This window comes from Haliotis cracherodii, unplaced genomic scaffold (genome assembly GCF_022045235.1).
Source record: "Haliotis cracherodii isolate W230 unplaced genomic scaffold, xgHalCrac1.p SCAF_17, whole genome shotgun sequence".
Lineage (NCBI taxonomy): Eukaryota > Metazoa > Mollusca > Gastropoda > Lepetellida > Haliotidae > Haliotis > Haliotis cracherodii.
This window is the reverse complement of record NW_027266272.1, coordinates 21116613-21134377: the sequence shown is the minus strand read 5'-3', so window position 1 is coordinate 21134377 and position 17765 is coordinate 21116613. Positions and strand designations below refer to the sequence as shown.

Below are 17765 nucleotides of genomic sequence, written 5' to 3'. Positions count from 1 at the left end.
TTCGCGAACTTTGACCGACTAATGGAATGACTAACAACTTACAAGTAGTTTATAATAGCCAATCAGAAGGCAGCTTAATCGAGCTTGACAGCCCAAGTTTCAACCTGGCGATTATGCTTCGAATCATATTTTGACATATACTCCATTAAAAACTTAAAAACTGAACAAAAGAACATTCTGGAATGGCTAATAGATGGTCCAGATTGTATGAATACAGGCATAAAGCCCAAAACTCGTTCCGAATATCCTGTGGTTTTTTTTTCGAGGTTGCATGATCAAAAATCCCATTCCAACTGTCACTTTCATGATCTGATAAGCGATGCTCTGCTTGGTCAGATGAAAGGTCGTTCTGACATGACCCTCACTGGGATGTCTTTAAATCTTTGTTCAGCGGTAGTGAGAACGAAGATCTGATTTTAAATGAGATAACCTCATGGCTGCACTTGATGGTTAAGGAAACATGGGCAGATGGAGCTATTGAATGGATAGTCTTATAACTAGTGCCATGGAACAACAAACACATCATTAGATCTTCAGTTTCTGTTTATATATGAGTATGTCACTTTGTAAACACATACACAGTTAAGTCATGATATGATTAAGAACAATGGCTATTTTACATGGCAATATATAAGGTCATTTATTCGGGGGGGGGGGGGGGAGTCTGAGGGAATCAGGGGAGGGTCACCCAAAAATATGACTCTAGGGAAGGGTCATAAAACATATTACATGTACACATATTTGAGGAAGGTCATGGCAAAATGGATGTTTTATAATAAAATGTAAAGTGCTTTTGCATTTTGTCTTTTTTAGGGAGGGTCACAATTTTTTATAAAGATTTAGGGTGGGTCATCCAAAAATATGACAAGCTTTTAGCAAGGTAATTATTTTCATTAAATTAGTGTTTCCAAAAGATCTGACACCCCCACACCGCCTGTAATAAGTATTACTAGTCCCTAAGTGGTGTTTCTTCATCTTTTCAAGTGCAGATCTTGATAGTGATCATTACAATATTTCATAGCATCACAGGCAAAGGGCCCAAGGGATTTCAGGACAGAATTGTATCATACACTTGCAACTGGGGCATAGTTCAAGGTTCTCATCCAATGGGTGTTACTCATTTGAATCACATGCAGCACAATTATATCCCATAATTGTAGACCAACCTTACACATCAATGCTGCATTTACATCGAGAATTACACAGATTTCCATGGGTTTGTGGGCACGGGTGGCCCAGTCGTCTAAGGCACCGCGATTCGCTGTGCAGAGTTGCGTCCCTTGGGCACGCCAGAAACCTATGATTGTGGGTTCGAATCCCGGTTTGCCCTAATTATGTTTCTAGGTTTGTCAGCACCATACCCGTGCTCGTGGGTTTCACCAAAGTGGTAAACGTCTGAGACCTGCATCACTTTGGGCTTTCCTCCCACATTAAGCTGACACACCATGATGTAACTGGAATACTGTTAAAAGCGGCGTTAAACCCAACTCACTCACTTAGTCACGTTTGTTCTTACTATTTCATAGAAATCGTGATACCGTATTTGTGGTAATAAGAGCCTTGGGGGCTTAGAGAATTGACAGAGGTGTGTGTCAATACACCATACACAAGTTTCAATGTTGCAGATACCAATTGCCATGAAATATTGTGACTGTTGAAGAGACATTCATTCAGGGTCATCATCGTGGGATAAGCAGTTGTGGCGAGCAATTCTGGCTTTTTGTTTCAGGGTTTCAAAATGTTTAGATGACACAGGTGGGTTTGAATCCTGATTCGTCCTGTTTATATTTCTAGGTTTGTCATTGCCATGCCCAGTTTGGTGGGTTTCACCAAAGAGGTTAACGTCATAGACCAGTTCAGGTTTGCCTCCCAGGTAGGCGCTAGGCTCGTGAAAAATCTGAAATATTGTGCAAAGAAGGGTTCAACCAAACCCATTAGCTCAAACTATGTAGTGATAATATAAGGGTAATGCTATTTTTCAGGGCATTATCTTTTGCAGAAGCCTGAGGTCTTCCATTAACGGCCGATGAAGGAGGCCAATTGAAAAGACCGAGGGCTTCTGCAAATGATAATGCTCTCAAAAATATCGTTACCGATATTATAGCTAAATTGGATGGAATTTCTTATCAATTAAAAAGATAAATACAATATCGGTTTAGAAACATTTACTGCAATCAACACGAATGTCACTGACCACTTTTACAAATATAGAGACGTCATAGAATAAACCAGATGAATTCACCATTCAACGTGACGTCACCTATCCCTATCCTATCACGTCACCTAACAACGGGCGTGATAATGGCCCGTCTTCAAGCAATATGAGGGCATTATAAAGTTACAGTGGCCGGCTCATATCTGATAACATGCGGGCGGTTTAATGATAATTCTATTCATTTTAGCTATAATTTCTGATTACATGCGATAATTCTATCCATTTTAGCTATAAATAGTAATAATGGTGCAATAGTTACATTCCAGACATATTTCACATTAGTATTGTACATAAAAAGGAGTGACAAATTTTGTATCATTGTACCATATTTGTATCAAATAAAACCTCATCTCTGAGATAACCAACTTTGTTGTCTCATGGGCCCGGTCAAGTCATCTTCGGCACTGCAGTTCGCAGTTCAGAGTTGCATCCCTTGGGCATGCCAGAATCCTCTAATTCTTATAAATCCTCTATCTCTACCTCTATTACATCATTGCCATAAATCATGTATTTTGGATGCAATCACACAAACTAATCTCCAGAATTTTCAACAGAAGTCCTCTTCACTGTCAGCCACACATAAGTAGTTGTCAAGACAATAGGAACGCCAATCACCATCTAGATCTTTACCTTGTCAATGCCGAAAACCTCATTTCTTTTCATGTGTGTGCTAGAGTCCTCTAGCACTTAGGAACCAACCATTTGATATGGGTGGGGGTCGGGGTGGATTTTATTGGGAACAAAAATGTCCCCGAGAATTCTTGAAAACAATGATTATGCTTCACACTGTTAAAAAATATATAAATTGCCTGCTACAAAAATGACATTGTTGCAAGGTGTAAAAGAATTCAGGCTCATAGTTTTAAATGATAAAATACCTGGTTTTGTAGCTGTCGCTGAAAAATATCTAATCTTGATACAAAATCTTGAGTCGCCATCAGGATCCGAAACACCTAAGACTCCTGCTCCGTCATACCGGTGGACCTTATAGAACAGTTGTTTCCAAGACAGAGGACGGCGATGGAATCAATGTTTGCTTCCCACCCAAACGGTCCTATCCACCGAGATGGAACAGTTGAAAGAACAACAACGGAACAAGCCAAGAAGAAGTCTCCTGGCATACGGCTACAATGGGTGCAGCCGCTGGATAAGCCTCGGCCGCACCACCGCATGAGGGAGCTAGAGAGCTGGAAGCCAGTCAGCTTTATTTCACCAAGAATCACATATAGTACGGTCACCGCACGATGACCAAGACCATGGCGAGGGAAGCCAACCATATATCCTCCAGGGGGGCCCAGTCGTCTAAGGCGCCGCGTTTCGCCGTGCAGAGTTGTGTCCCTTGAGCACGCCAGAAACCTTTGATTGTGGGTTCGAATACCGGTTCGCCCAGATTATGTTTCTCGTTTTTTCAGCACCATACCCGTGCTCGTGGGTTTCACCGATGTGATAAACGTCTGAGACCTGCATCACTTCGGGCTTTCCTCCCACATTAAGCTGACACGCCGTGATATAACTGGAATACTGTTAAAAGCGGTGTTAAACCCAACTCACTCACTATATCCTCCACATTGACCAGACGAGCAACAAGCCGTCGAAGCACAGCATATCTCAACGGTCATCGCATGGAACCCGCACGGACCAGGCAGGAGCCAAGCCAACGTCCGTTACCGGATCCTCACGGTCACCGCAAGGTTCCCGTATGGGTTCTTCTAAGCCCAAGTCCATGGACTCTTGAGCGTCTGAGAAGCACTCAAATTCGGCTACCGGTGACAGTTGGGATAACGACCTTATAGAAGACAATCAAGACCACACCGACAGTTCGGGAACCGTTCCATATAGATAAGAGTCTTACTTTCCACGGACCTTAATCCTCCCCGAGTCGTGATCACCCTCCGACGATGACTCGCAGAATGATGACATGGATCCTTTGATTGATCCAGCTGCCATACGCAAGGCTTTATCACCCCCAAGGTTTACCTCTGACTCTACAGATTCAGAGGAAGTTGAAGAAACGTTCGATTCACCTGATTATGGTCCGTTAGGAGATTTTCAACTTCATTTCTCTACCTCGGAGCAAATTGAACAGCCGTGTCATCTAATACCTCTGATACAACCGAAATCGGGGACGTCCTAGCTGTCATACGCACAGAACTGGAAGCAGATCACGTGCGATTGCTGGACCCTCAAAGTCGTATCAAAAGGGTGCAAGTGTTACTTTCACCATCTCATTAAAATCAGATCTTAGTTCTCTCTGCCGCTAAACAAAGATCTGAGGACATCCCATTACGGGTCACGTCAGAACGAACTTTCGCGAACTTTGACCGACCACTCAAACGACTAACAAGAAGTCGACATCAGCCAATCATAAAGCAGCTTTCTCGGGCGTCACAGCACTCGTTTCAACCAGGCGACTTCCATTTCAGACTACGCTTGAAAAATATGTTGACACAGTTCTCGGTTAAAATTTTGAAAACTGAACAAACGAACACTCCAGAATGTCTAATATATGGTTGCGATTGTATGGCAGTGCTTCCCACGTACTGTTCAACGCCTCCTCCGTGTTCAAATGTTTATGTCACTGAAGCGAGAGACATACGATAAAATTTTAGACGGAATCAGTGGTACGGGTCGTAACTGTCAGTTGCCCCCCTGGATTTTTGTATAGGAAACAGTTTTATTTGAATCAAGTTGGGGACAAGTGATACTTGTACAAATATTTGACCTGCCTGTCAAAAAAAGTTAACTACGGCCTTGATAACACATATACCACCAGGACTAAGAACGAACTTGATTATGTTTCTCTAGGTCTGTCAGTACCATATCTGTTAGACTAACATATAGTCTCTGAAATGAACATATCGTACAGAAAAAAAGTTGCTCAGTTATCTTAATAAAAATATAATAAAAAGGGAGCCCAGTGATTCTCTTCATTTTCAGATACTGCAGTAATCTAGACTTTCCAAACATTATAGATTTGCATGGGCTGTAGTTGGTATATTTGTAGCAGGGTCTGTAAGACAGACTACATATCTGTGCTCTTGGGTTTCATCGAAGTGGTACACGTCCGAAACCTGCAGAAAATTTAGCTTTATCATATAATGGGTAGGTTTCTCGGCAGGAGAAAGCCAACGGATAAAAACGATATCCGTTGGGGTCATATGCAGATAGAGATGCAAATATCACAGGTCAAGTAGGGACTACTTTCACTGTTTATAAACAAACATGGGGTCGCACTCGTCATTCGGCGATCGAGCCAGAATTAACCATCGGGAATCTGGATAAACTACAGAGATAATTGCTATCATTATCAAAAGAACAGTCTAATAAACTGAAAATCTGTGTCTAACTGTGACGCAGCTAAGGCATTTTATAAGTTTTGGCAACTTTGGAGATATAAATTTCGAAACAATTTGGCGAGGGCACGAGGGCTAGCCAAGCGGGATCAGTAGCCATATCTGTGCTTGTAGACCTCTGCGGCTTGAAACCTTCCCCACAAATTAAAATAGTTGGATTTGACGGAAATATGTTTGAATTGTTACCTGGTTTCGTTTTGTCGCTATGTGAACATCTGAGTACACTTCTTATCGTTATGACAGGACAGACCGACTGTCAACAACGTTTGACCGTGGCCGTGACGTCTCATAGACTAGGTTTAGAGTAGCTTCCCTTTGACAAAGGGCAGTTACTCTAGCGGACAGACCGATGGATTGCCGCGAAAGGCAAATAAAAACAATAGCTGTTTTGCGTATATGTTGCTTCGCCACTGTATAAGAAACAGATTTCAGTTGGAACTATATTGGCTACTTTGGCTATTTCTATCAACGAAATAAAACATTCACATGTTTTCATTCACATAGTTTTAAAAGTGCTCTCTACCTCACCAGTTTGATACCATATGCCAGAGAAACTGATCGAGCTACCCAGTCTGTCTGTGAATTGATGTTCGTTAGCGCGATCTGTGACGCACAGCTGAAAAGGTAGATAACTCTTGGGGTCTTCGGAGCTCTGGAACCCAGAGATAAAATAGTCGAATGCACTGAGGCGTCACACAGAACTCCAAAAAAGAGCTCACAATCCATTTTCAATCCATCTTACTGACCCCGTTGCTGGTTCCTCCTCAAAATGTCAAGGTTATATTTTTTTATATCTCCCTAGGGAAGAAGTGATCTCATCTAGAACTATAATTGTTTTCGGTTTTTTAACAATTAGTGGCAAATGTTACATCACTATGGCAATGAGGAAATATACGCCTCAAAAATTAAGAAAAACCTCCTTCGTTACATAAAGAATATTGATACATGAAATATAAGTATGTCTATATATTCATATGCACACGGATATCATACTTCATGAAGAAAGTCGAAAGCATTTACTACGAAGCTGTAAAATTCTCTTTTTTAAATTTGACCTTCAGATGAGAGCTTAAACTATCCCCGTGCATAAAACCTGACATTCACCGTTACCACGTATACTAATGGCGGATAACAACCGAGCGCCGCGCTACCCTCTTCGCTTAGTGAAACCGCGCAGGATTTGTTGTTATTTGTAAAGATGCACAGTCCAATAAAACCCGTGCACTGCAGAACTTGCATCGGGAGCTTCCATATACGGTTCCCTGGTATGGGGAGAGTTAGTGTGTCGATGGTATTGCCATCGTTCAAAACTATGTAGCAGCTGGCGGATGTGTACTTCACTCACCGGGCACAGCGTTCGCACATGAAGCAGCTAATAGTGACTATATCCTCAGTGGGCCGTTAGCAAGTTTTAGTTTGGAGATCTCGCAACGCGGAAAGCACTGCGCAGTAATGGTGCTGGAGTTTTTCTGGATAGTACTTCTCTGCTGTACGGGTAAGTCATTGATGTGCATTTCACGATCTATTGTGTCACAGTATGCTTATTTGCACTGAGTTCGTGTATCATAGCTACCATATTTACCATAGCTACATATGACAATATAAAATATCCATATATACAATATTTCAATGTCATGTAAATGAGATCTTAGTTCTCGCTACCGATTTAAATAACATTGTTGGTATAAGAACTTTTGTCGTGTGTATTTCATAAGGAAATCCTCGTGTGTTTTCAAAAGGAATGCATATGTCAGAACAAAACAAGCCAATTTCTAAAAAAAATAGTAAAGGTCTGATATGGAGAGGGTGCGCTATTAGGATTCAGAGTTTTCCGAATCACATGTAAATACCGTTCGGTTGAACATTGACGTGTCGAACTTATGGTTGTCTCGATGTAAAAGCTTGGTCACTGCATGCGTATTCTTTATTTATTTATCATGTTCGGTTGTGTCGAACCTCGGTTAACTCGAAGTATTTACGTAGGTTCCTTCAACTTCGACACAACGGTATTTGACTGTAGATGCTTGTAGGGTTTTATACCATACATCAACAAGATTATACACATGGATATATACCCATGCTCTTAAATATAGCCACGTCTGTACCAAGAGGTGACAATAGTTGTGAGGTGAAATGGGGTTTAACGTCGCGTCCAAGATTATTGCACTTGTATAGTGACGAGCATGGTGTGTGTGTGTCTGCTTGTACTAGTCCGGACTGATGCCGATATATAGTGCTAGTACATTGAGATACCATGCCGCAGTTTAACAAGAACACCCCACTGACACACAGTATACTGACTCCGAGCCGACCAGTCCTTGTTAAAGCCCCTTAATGCCGACCGCCAGACAGGGTAACATCTTTTAACGTCTTTTAGTATGACGCGGCTGGGGATCGAACCCCGGACCTTCCGCTCTCCGGGCGGACGCTCTACCACTAGACCACGGAGGCGGTACCAATAGTTATGAAAATGGATACATATAGTCACGGCTCAACTGGTTAATCTGAAGACAGGTGAGAGATGACGCTATTCACAGTGAAATGAACGCATGGGCTTATTACCGGGTCGATATGACCTCGTTCACACGCCCCTCCCCTCCGCCCCTGAACATATTCAACTCTCACTGTATACTTGTATACCAGAGCCACAGCAAGGACGTTATCTGAGCCATTGCTCATTACAGTTCCAATACACGCGTATCATTGGACCAAGATTAACGAAGGGTTAACAGACTGTATGGAATGTTAAACATGACACTGATCAGTCATTACAAACAAACAAACACACATGTCGACATGACTTATCACGTGTTGAAATTCTCGCGTGACCCGGGTGCCGTTATATGCCATTGTCTAAACATTCCATAGGAGAGGAGCGTGTCGCATAGTCATCGCCAAGTTTTACGCTCATTTGACCTTGAACCTCCAGCATCTACTGTCTGGGGGATGCTACATGGCATGGGCTTGTGTGTAATACTGTAAGGCTCGGCGTGTGAAGAATGTTGCCAGTCAGTCGGTACTATTTCACACTGTTCCCAAAAATAACGAGGCTGCGGGGTAGCTTAGTGGTTCAGACGCTCGCTTCTCATGCAGAAGGCCCGGGTTCGATTTCCTGCATGTACATTGTGTGAAACGTATTGTTGGTATTTCTTCGCCATGATATTGCTGGAATATTGCTAAATTGCAACGCACCACTCAACAACAGTGATCATTGTAACAGACGATATAACACAATACTATTTGATATGCATGCATCCTTGTAACATACTATATAACACAACACTTTTTGATATGCATACATCCTTGTAACATACTATATAACACAACACTATTTGATATGCATACATCCTTGTAACAGACTATAACACAACACTATTTGATATGCATACATCCTTGTAACAGACTATATAACACAACACTATTTGATATGCATACATCCTTGTAACAGACTATAACACAACACTATTTGATATGCATACATCATTGTAACAGACTATATAACAGAACACTATTTGTTATGCATACATCCTTAAAACAGACTATATAACACAACACTATTTGATATGCATGCATCCTTGTAAAAGACTATATAACACAACACTATTTGATATGCATACATCCTTGTAACATACTATATAACACAACACTATTTGATATGCATACATCCTTGTAACAGACTATATAACACAACACTATTTGGTATACATACATCCTTGTAACAGACTATATAACACAAAACTATCTGAGATAAACACATCATTGGAACAGACTATATAGCACAACACTGTATGATATACATACATCCTTGTAACAGACTATATAACACAACACATCTCAGTTCAACGATACTCATGCTAGACATGTCCAAGCAAGCTACCTTTCCGATTGATTTCTCAGAGACCTACATGAGCGGGGTAATAAAATAATTGCCCGCTCCTTAACCAACCAGAAGCTTGTAATCTAATGTAAGGTGAGATAAACATGAATGTCTAGCATATACAGTGTAAACGTGTATATGTTTTGGCAAGCCCCGCACATTACATCGCGAAGCACGTCTTCCCCAAAGAAACAGGGCCGCATCTGTGTTTACAAGTCCTTCGCGAAGCCTTGATAATTGTGGCACTCAAACACTCAAGGTCGTTAGAAATAAGTCTAGGTTTCTTCATGTAAAATTGTTTAAACATAAGTTGACTCAGTCACAAAAATACAAAAGTTTCTTTTGGAGATATTTTGTTGCAAGAACAGGTATGCATGTTTACTGCTTATATTTCCATATGGAAGAGGTTGGCACGGATGTCCATAGGATGTGGCGTGTTTGGTGGAGTATAAATATTCAAGTCTCTTTTTTAACCTCTGCTTTGCGTTAAGTTCTACACAAAAGCTAGGCGCTGGCGTAGCCACGTTTACCCGACATGGGTACAATGTGTGAAGCCCATTTCGGGTGTCCCCCACCGTGATACTGCTGGGATCTTACTAAAAGCGACATAAAACCATACTCACTCACTCACTTCACAAATACCTGCACGTTATATGATTGAGATTTCCGTGAGTCTTGCCTGTGTGAGTGAGTGAGTTGGTTTTAACGCCGCTTTTAACAGCAGTCCAATTATATCGCGGTGTGTCAGCTTAATGTGGGAGGAAAGCCTGAAGTGATGCAGGTTTCAGACGTTTACCACTTCGGTGAAACCCAGAAGCACGGGTGTGGTGCTGACAAACCTAGAAACATAATCGGGGCGCACCGTGATTCGAACCCACAATCATAGGTTTCTGGCGTGCCCAAGGGACACAACTCTGCACAGCGAATCGCGGCGCCTTAGACGACTGGGCCATCCGTGCCCCCGAGACTTGCCTATGGCAACACATGTTGAGTGATGTACGTTGTGGGCTTGATATATCGGTACAACAGCTGTCAGTGCGGCACATTCTCTGCCAAACAGACAAACTGACACTGAGATATTGGTATCCCTGGCACAACAGAACTGTCGGGTAAAAGAAGGTCTATGCTTGAAAATCGGATTGGTACGGAAGCCTTTTAGGACCATTTGTTTTTGGGTTTTTTCATTTTTTTCTTGAAATTTCAAGATACTAACTTAAACTTTCAAGATACGAAGTTGACATTTCAAGATACATACTAAGTTAAACTTTCAACTTATTATCTTGACATTTCAAGATCATTATTTTGACTTTTCAAGATCATTATTTTGAAATTTCAACTTTCGTATCGTGAAATTTCAACATAGCATCTTGAACTTTCAAGATACTAAGTTGAAAGTTCAAGTTATAATCTTAAAATTTCAAGACATTACCTTGAATATAACATAACGATTTCAGGCCAGTATCTTGAAATTTCAATAAAAACATAAAAATGCCCTGTAGGCTTCCTTAGACCAAAACATTATAAATGTTGAAACACTACACACCTTAGGTATAAAAACACAACTATGACACTCACATCAAATACATCACCCGCGAATACCTTTTCGTATTTGTTTCAAATTGGTCTTCAGCAACCCAAACTTGTCCTAAGAGGCGACTAACGGGATTGGCTTGCTGATTTAGTTGATGCATGTCATCGTATCCCAATTACGTATAGATCGATGTGCATGATGTCAATCACTGGATATTCTGGTCCAGACTCGATGATTTACAGACCGCCATCATATAGCTAGAATATTGCTGAGTGTCACGTTAAACAACAAACAAACAAACAATAATCAATGTTAGCCACCATCCGGTAGTTTTGTTCACGAAAGTAAACAAGAGACGTGCCCATGTTATATTCTTAGAATCAGAAATCTACTTAGTCATGCACGAAGAGTGGCACCAAATAATGGTTCCATGTAAAACCAGTAATTAACTCGTGAAATATTTATAAGAAATGTAGACATATCGTGTGGAATATGAGAACTGTATATATGTTACACCCAATCCGCGCTACTTCCCATTGTGTGCATTGGCCATATGCCCAATGCACGCAATGGTCAATACAGCTTGCCCAATGCACGCAATGGGCAATACAGCTTACCCCAATGCACGCAATGGGCAATACAACTTGCCCAATGCACGCAATGGGAAATACAGCTTGTCCAATGCACGCAATGGTCAATACAGCTTGTCCAATGCACGCAATGGGCAATAAAGCTTGCCCAATGCACGCAATGGGAAATACAGCTTGTCCAATGCACGCAATGGTCAATACAGCTTGTCCAATGCACGCAATGGCCAATACAGCTTGCCCAATGCACGCAATGGTCAATACAACTTGCCCAATGCACACAATGGTCAACACAACTTGCCCAATGCACACAATGGGCAATACAGCTTGCCCAATGCACGCAATGGTCAATGCAGCTTGTCCAATGCACGCAATTGTGAATACAACTTGCCCAATGCACACAATGGGCAATACAACTTGCCCAATGCACGCAATGGTCAACACAACTTGTCCAATGCACACAATGGTCAATACAAATTGCCCAATGCACGCAATGGTCAACACAACTTGCCCAATGCACGCAATGGGCAATACAACTTGCCCAATGCACGCAATGGTCAACACAACTTGTCCAATGCACACAATGGGCAATACAACTTGCCCAATGCACACAATGGTCAATACAGCTTGCCCAATGCACGCAATGGTCAATGCAGCTTGTCCAATGCACACAATGGGAAATACAGCTTGTCCAATGCACACAATGGGCAATACAACTTGCCCAATGCACACAATGGTCAATACAGCTTGCCCAATGCACGCAATGGTCAATACAACTTGCCCAATGCACACAATGGTCAATACAGCTTGCCCAATGCATGCGATGGACAGTAACGTGTATGAGTTTTAAAATCTTATTCACAGAAGTCAAAAGGACCAAGTTATTTTATAAGGACAATAATTATATCGACTCAAATTAAGAGAGTTTGTTAAAACATATAGTGATGCTTGTTAAAAACAAGATATGTAAAACAATACCAATTTCAATTGCGTGCTTTGGGCAGAACAATTACCTGCCCATTGCGTGAAATGAGCAAGCTGGTTGCCCATATTGTGAAATTTGGAGAGTTAGTCTTCTTTCGCAACTATTGCCCATTGCATGCAATGAGCAGATAATTGTTTGTACATTGCGTGCACTGGTCAAGCTGTATTGCCCATTGCACGCATTGAGCAAACGGCCTGCCCAATGCACGCACTGGGCAGTTGCAAAGATAGGGTGTAACATATATACAACTCCCGAAGATATACGCACTACCCCCATACAAACACGTATCACGCTTCCAAAGCTTATTGATGAGACTGTTTACCCCGTTTTGGTACCAGGTGAGTGTGAGAGTGAGTTTGATTTTACGCCGCTTTTAGCAATATTCCAGCAATATCACGGCGGGGGACCAGAAATGGGCTTCACACATTATACCCATGTTGGGAATCGAACCCTTGTCTTCGGCGTGACAAGCGAACGCTTTAACCACTAGGCTACCGACCGCCCTTTTTGTACCAAGATTCAGGTGTCTATTTAGAGGATATTCGGTACTCGGTAGTGTGGTACTGGGGGGATGCAAATAAAATCGTATTTGGTTCTCAGATGCAAAGTTTAAAAAGATATAATGGTGTAGAAAGGTGTACAAATATTTTATTTTTTTTTGCTAATTTTTCAGTAATTTAACTTCAAATCACACCCTTTTCATGGTCCTTGAGAATTGTGTTAAGTAGTATTCGGGATTCGGTGAGTGAGCATAGTTTTACGCCGCTTTTAGCAATATCCAAGCAATATCACGGTGGGGGACACCAGAAATACATACACCATAGTTACATTTTAAAAACAAAATATCACATAGAAGCATTTATGTTTTTTAAGTGATGAAATACTGACTATATTTATCTGAAAAAACATAAAATTGATATTTCACTCGATTTATTTCACCCATTATGTCGGAATTACCTTCTGTATGCATCAGTGACATTATAATTTTCAGAGAAAGATAATGAACATCGTTATGAAAATACATAATAAACAGAATATGTCTTTTTTTTGTCACATGACATATTTTATCTCATCTCGTGACCTGAAAAAGTTGACATTTGCACTTGTGAAAATTTTGACAGGTCTCTCAATGGAAGGACTGACGAATGGCCTATTTAAATGTCAAACGTAATATAATAATGATGCGATTGGAATAAGCCGCCACGATGGTGATATGGTGGGAATCCAACCATGTCACGTGTTGATTCATGCAAATACTATTTCCTGACGGTGTATCTTGTGTGAACCGCGACGTCCCATACGACCTGTGGTGGCAGACACGCGGAGGCATGGCATGTCGCATATATATTTCTAACTTTAAGCATTGATCGGAAATAGACAGAGAGAGCGTTAAGCCTACACATATTACTGTGATGAATAGACTGCACTAAACAACATAGATTTTTCCTTGGCCAACGCAACATGTGTTCAAAAGAATCAATGAATATTGTCTTGAGAGAAGCGTGATTTCTTTCACCTGGAAAATGTGAACGGAAACAGACTTTGCAAGGGCGGGTCAAAAATAACAAATTCCTCTCTCAGTCAATTTTAATGCTTACAACATATTACATTTGGTTTTCAGAAGGGACTGTAGAAAAGCTGATATTGACGCCTTTTCCTTCCACTGACTGTGCAGAAAATGTCACAATCAAAGACTTCAGTGATATATATTATACCATACTGTCATTTTACATGGCGATCATGCTTTAACATAAAAAAACGAACACACAAGAAAGCAAAGTTCAAAACATAAGATTATGTTAAAATTGGAATTCCTGGAGATTTAACCGCAGCACAAGGAGAAAATCAAACTTTATCTCAGGAAGTACCTAATCTTTGAGGTGAGGTGAAATGGGGTTTATATAGCGACGTGCATGCACGTGTATGTGTGTGTGTGTGTGTGTGTGTGTGTGTGTGGTGGCTGCGTGTACTAGTCCGGACTGATGCCGATTTATAGTGCTAGCACACAGAGATACCATGCCACAGTTTAACATGAATACCCCACTCAGACACAGTATACTGACCAGTCCTTGTTTTAGTCCCTAAATGTCGAGCGCCAGACAGGGTAACAACAAGTACAATCTTTTAACGTCTTTTGGTATGACGCGGCTGGGGATCGAACCCCGGACCTTCCGCTCTCCGGGCGGACGCTCTACCATTAGCGGTCTCCTAATCTATGAAAAACATCGTATTCCAGATATTCCTTGGTGATGTTTCTACTGCGATGCGTGGGTATTCTGACCACAAACTAAAAATAATTATCAGGATTCGAACCCGTGGCCATATGGATTAGGCATAACACATAAAACCGGTACCTAGAGACCCCGAAAACGTAAAGAACGTAATGGCTGTTGACTATCCTCTCGACAAATTGAGTTTTTGTTTTTTGTTTGTTTGTTGTTTAACGCCGCACTCAGCAATATTCCAGCTATATGACGGCGGTCTGTAAGTAATCGAGGCTGGACCAGACAATCCAGTGAATGACATCATGAGCATCGATCCACACAGATGGGATACGACATGCACCAACCAAGTCAGCGAGCCTGACAACCCGATCCCGTTAGTCGCCAAGCATAGTGGCCTTTTACGACAAGCATGAGTTGCTGAAGACCTATTCTACCCCGGAACTTCGACGGATACGGGATGATACAACATTCGTGTAGGTTATATAATATACATGTATTTTATCAACAATTTCTGTCTTCTGCAGTGTCCATTGGTGCAGATACAAGCGACTACACGGTCAACATCACGACGACGGACTCTACACCTACGCGGGGCAACTCCACCGTTGATCTGAAATGCACTTATACGGGTGAAGCGCTGTCGGTGACAATCGACAGGATGAGGAGGGCTGATGGGTCGTGGAAGGCCCTGGCCCGCTTCAGCATCTCCAGGAATACATCCCAACTTGAAGGAAGCGGCCTTGACCTTAAAGCCAGAGCTGAATTGTCTATGGCGAATGGATCTGTGAGCTTAAACCTCTATAGTACACAATGCAACGACACTGCAAAATATAAATGTCAGATCATGCCTAGCACTGATGAAAGGCTTGCAATCTACAGTACAACGTCAATAGATGTGTTGGGTAAGTAGCACCTTGTTTGTTTGTTTGTTTGTTTGCACCCAGCAATATTCCACCTATATGACGGCGGTCTGTAAATAATCAAATCTGGTTTGGTTGCTTTGTTGTTTAACGCCGCACTCAGCAATATTCCAGCTATATGACGGCGGTCTGTAAATAATCGAGTCTGGACCAGACAATCAAGTCATTGACATCATGAGCGTCGATCCACGCAATTGAGATACGATGACATGCATCAACCAAGTCGACCCGATCCCGTAAGTCGCCTTCTGAGTGAGTGAGTGAGTGAGTGAGATGGGTTTAACGCTGATATGAATAGTATTCCAGTTATATCACGGCGTGTCAGCTTGATGTGAGAGGAACGTCCCAAGTGATACCGGTCTCAGACGTTTACCACTTTGGTGCAACCCACGAGCAAGGGTATGGTGCGGATAAACCTAGAAACATAATCGGGGCAAACCGGGATTCGAACCCATGATCATAGGTTTCTGGCTTGCCTAAGGGGCGCAACTCTGCACATATCTGGAGATTTGAACATGTGCTCGCAACTTTTGGACGCTATTTTTGAGAGGGAAGTGTCTGGTGTGTTGCTGCCCGTACATGTAGCTGGGCAACGCAGATAAACGCAATAGCAGAACGATCACACCCAAAAGCAGAAGAGATATCAAAATCCGTATTGGGAGAAAAGGTACAGATAATTCACGTGAAAATTATGAGAATACCAAACTTATCCCCAGTACATAAAATGGAGAGTAGACTAACGGATCGGGTGGTCAGGTTGCTGATGCACGTCATCGTATCCGATCGTTGCTCATCATGTCAATCACTGGATTGTCTGGTCCAGACCCCATCGTTTTTAGACCGTCATCATATGGCTGGAATATTGCTGAGTGCGAAACAAACAAAACACAGGCTGTCTGCCATACTGTATGTAGAAGGGCAACAATTGCTATTGTTTTAACATTATTCCAGTTATATCACGGCGTGTCAGCTTAAAGTGATGCAGGTCTCAGACGTTTACCACTTCGGTGAAACCCACGAGCACGGGTATGGTGCTGACAAACCTAGAAACATAATCGGGGTGAACCGGGATTCGAAGCCACAATCATAGGTTTCTGGCGTGTCCAGGGGACGCAACTCTGCACAGCGAACCGCGGCGACTTAGACGACTGGGCCACCCATGCCCCCTGCTATTGATAACTAATACAGTGAATTAATGTATTGATATTTGTGTATTCCAGATGAGGTCGGGGAGCCCTGTGGAGCTCCATGGCACACCATCAGCGTTCTACACCTAGGCATCCTCCTCTTGGCCAAATCGCTGCTGATGTAAATGTTCCCTCATTGTACACTGTCACCATCATCATCATAAAATTATACAATAGTTGCTCAGTGTCTGTAGTGTATTGTGAGTGAGTGAGTGAGTGAGCTGCATAACTACAAACACAGTTTATTTGTTTGTTGTTTAACATTGCGCCCAGCTATATGATGGCAGTCTGTAAATAACCGAGTCTGGACCAGACAATCCAGTGATTGACATCATGAGCATTGATCCATACAATTGGGATACAATGACATGCATCAACCAAGGTTGTGAGCCTGACCTAATTGATATTCCTGTGAGACTTGCCTATGAGTGAGTGAGTTGGATTTAACCCTGCTTTTAACAGTATTACAGTTATATCATGGCGTGTCAGCTTAATGTGGGAGGAAAGCCCGAAGTGATGCAGGTGTCAGGCGTTTACCACTTCGGTAAAACCCATAAGCATGGTATGGTGCTGACAGACCTAGAAAAATAATCGGGGCAAACTGGGATTCAAACCCATAATCATAGGTTTCTGATGTGGCCAAGGGACACAACTCTGCACACCAAAATCGCGGCGCCTTAAGACGACTGGGCCACCCGTCACCCTACCTCGTACAAGAATAGTCGCCTCTTACAAGAATGGGTCACTGAAGACCTCTTCTAAACCTAATCAATATATCAATATAACATGATACTTTTGAGTTGATACATCACTGCTAAATGTTTTAATCAATGACACAGCTCATTCAAGCTATATTACCACAGCCTGTAAATAATCAAGGCAGAC

At 42.0% G+C, this 17765-nt stretch overlaps 1 protein-coding gene across 1 annotated transcript; it reads left to right on the top strand.

Moving 5' to 3' along the window:
• The first annotated feature begins 6802 nt into the window (after positions 1-6802).
• LOC139464527 (uncharacterized) lies at positions 6803-17060 on the top strand. The gene is made up of 3 exons (XM_071246052.1): positions 6803-7063; positions 15298-15675; positions 16914-17060. The coding sequence occupies exons 1-3, from the start codon at positions 7021-7023 to the stop codon at positions 17003-17005; spliced, it is 513 nt and encodes a 170-aa protein (XP_071102153.1). The 5' UTR covers positions 6803-7020; the 3' UTR covers positions 17006-17060.
• The last annotated feature ends 705 nt before the right edge of the window (positions 17061-17765 follow it).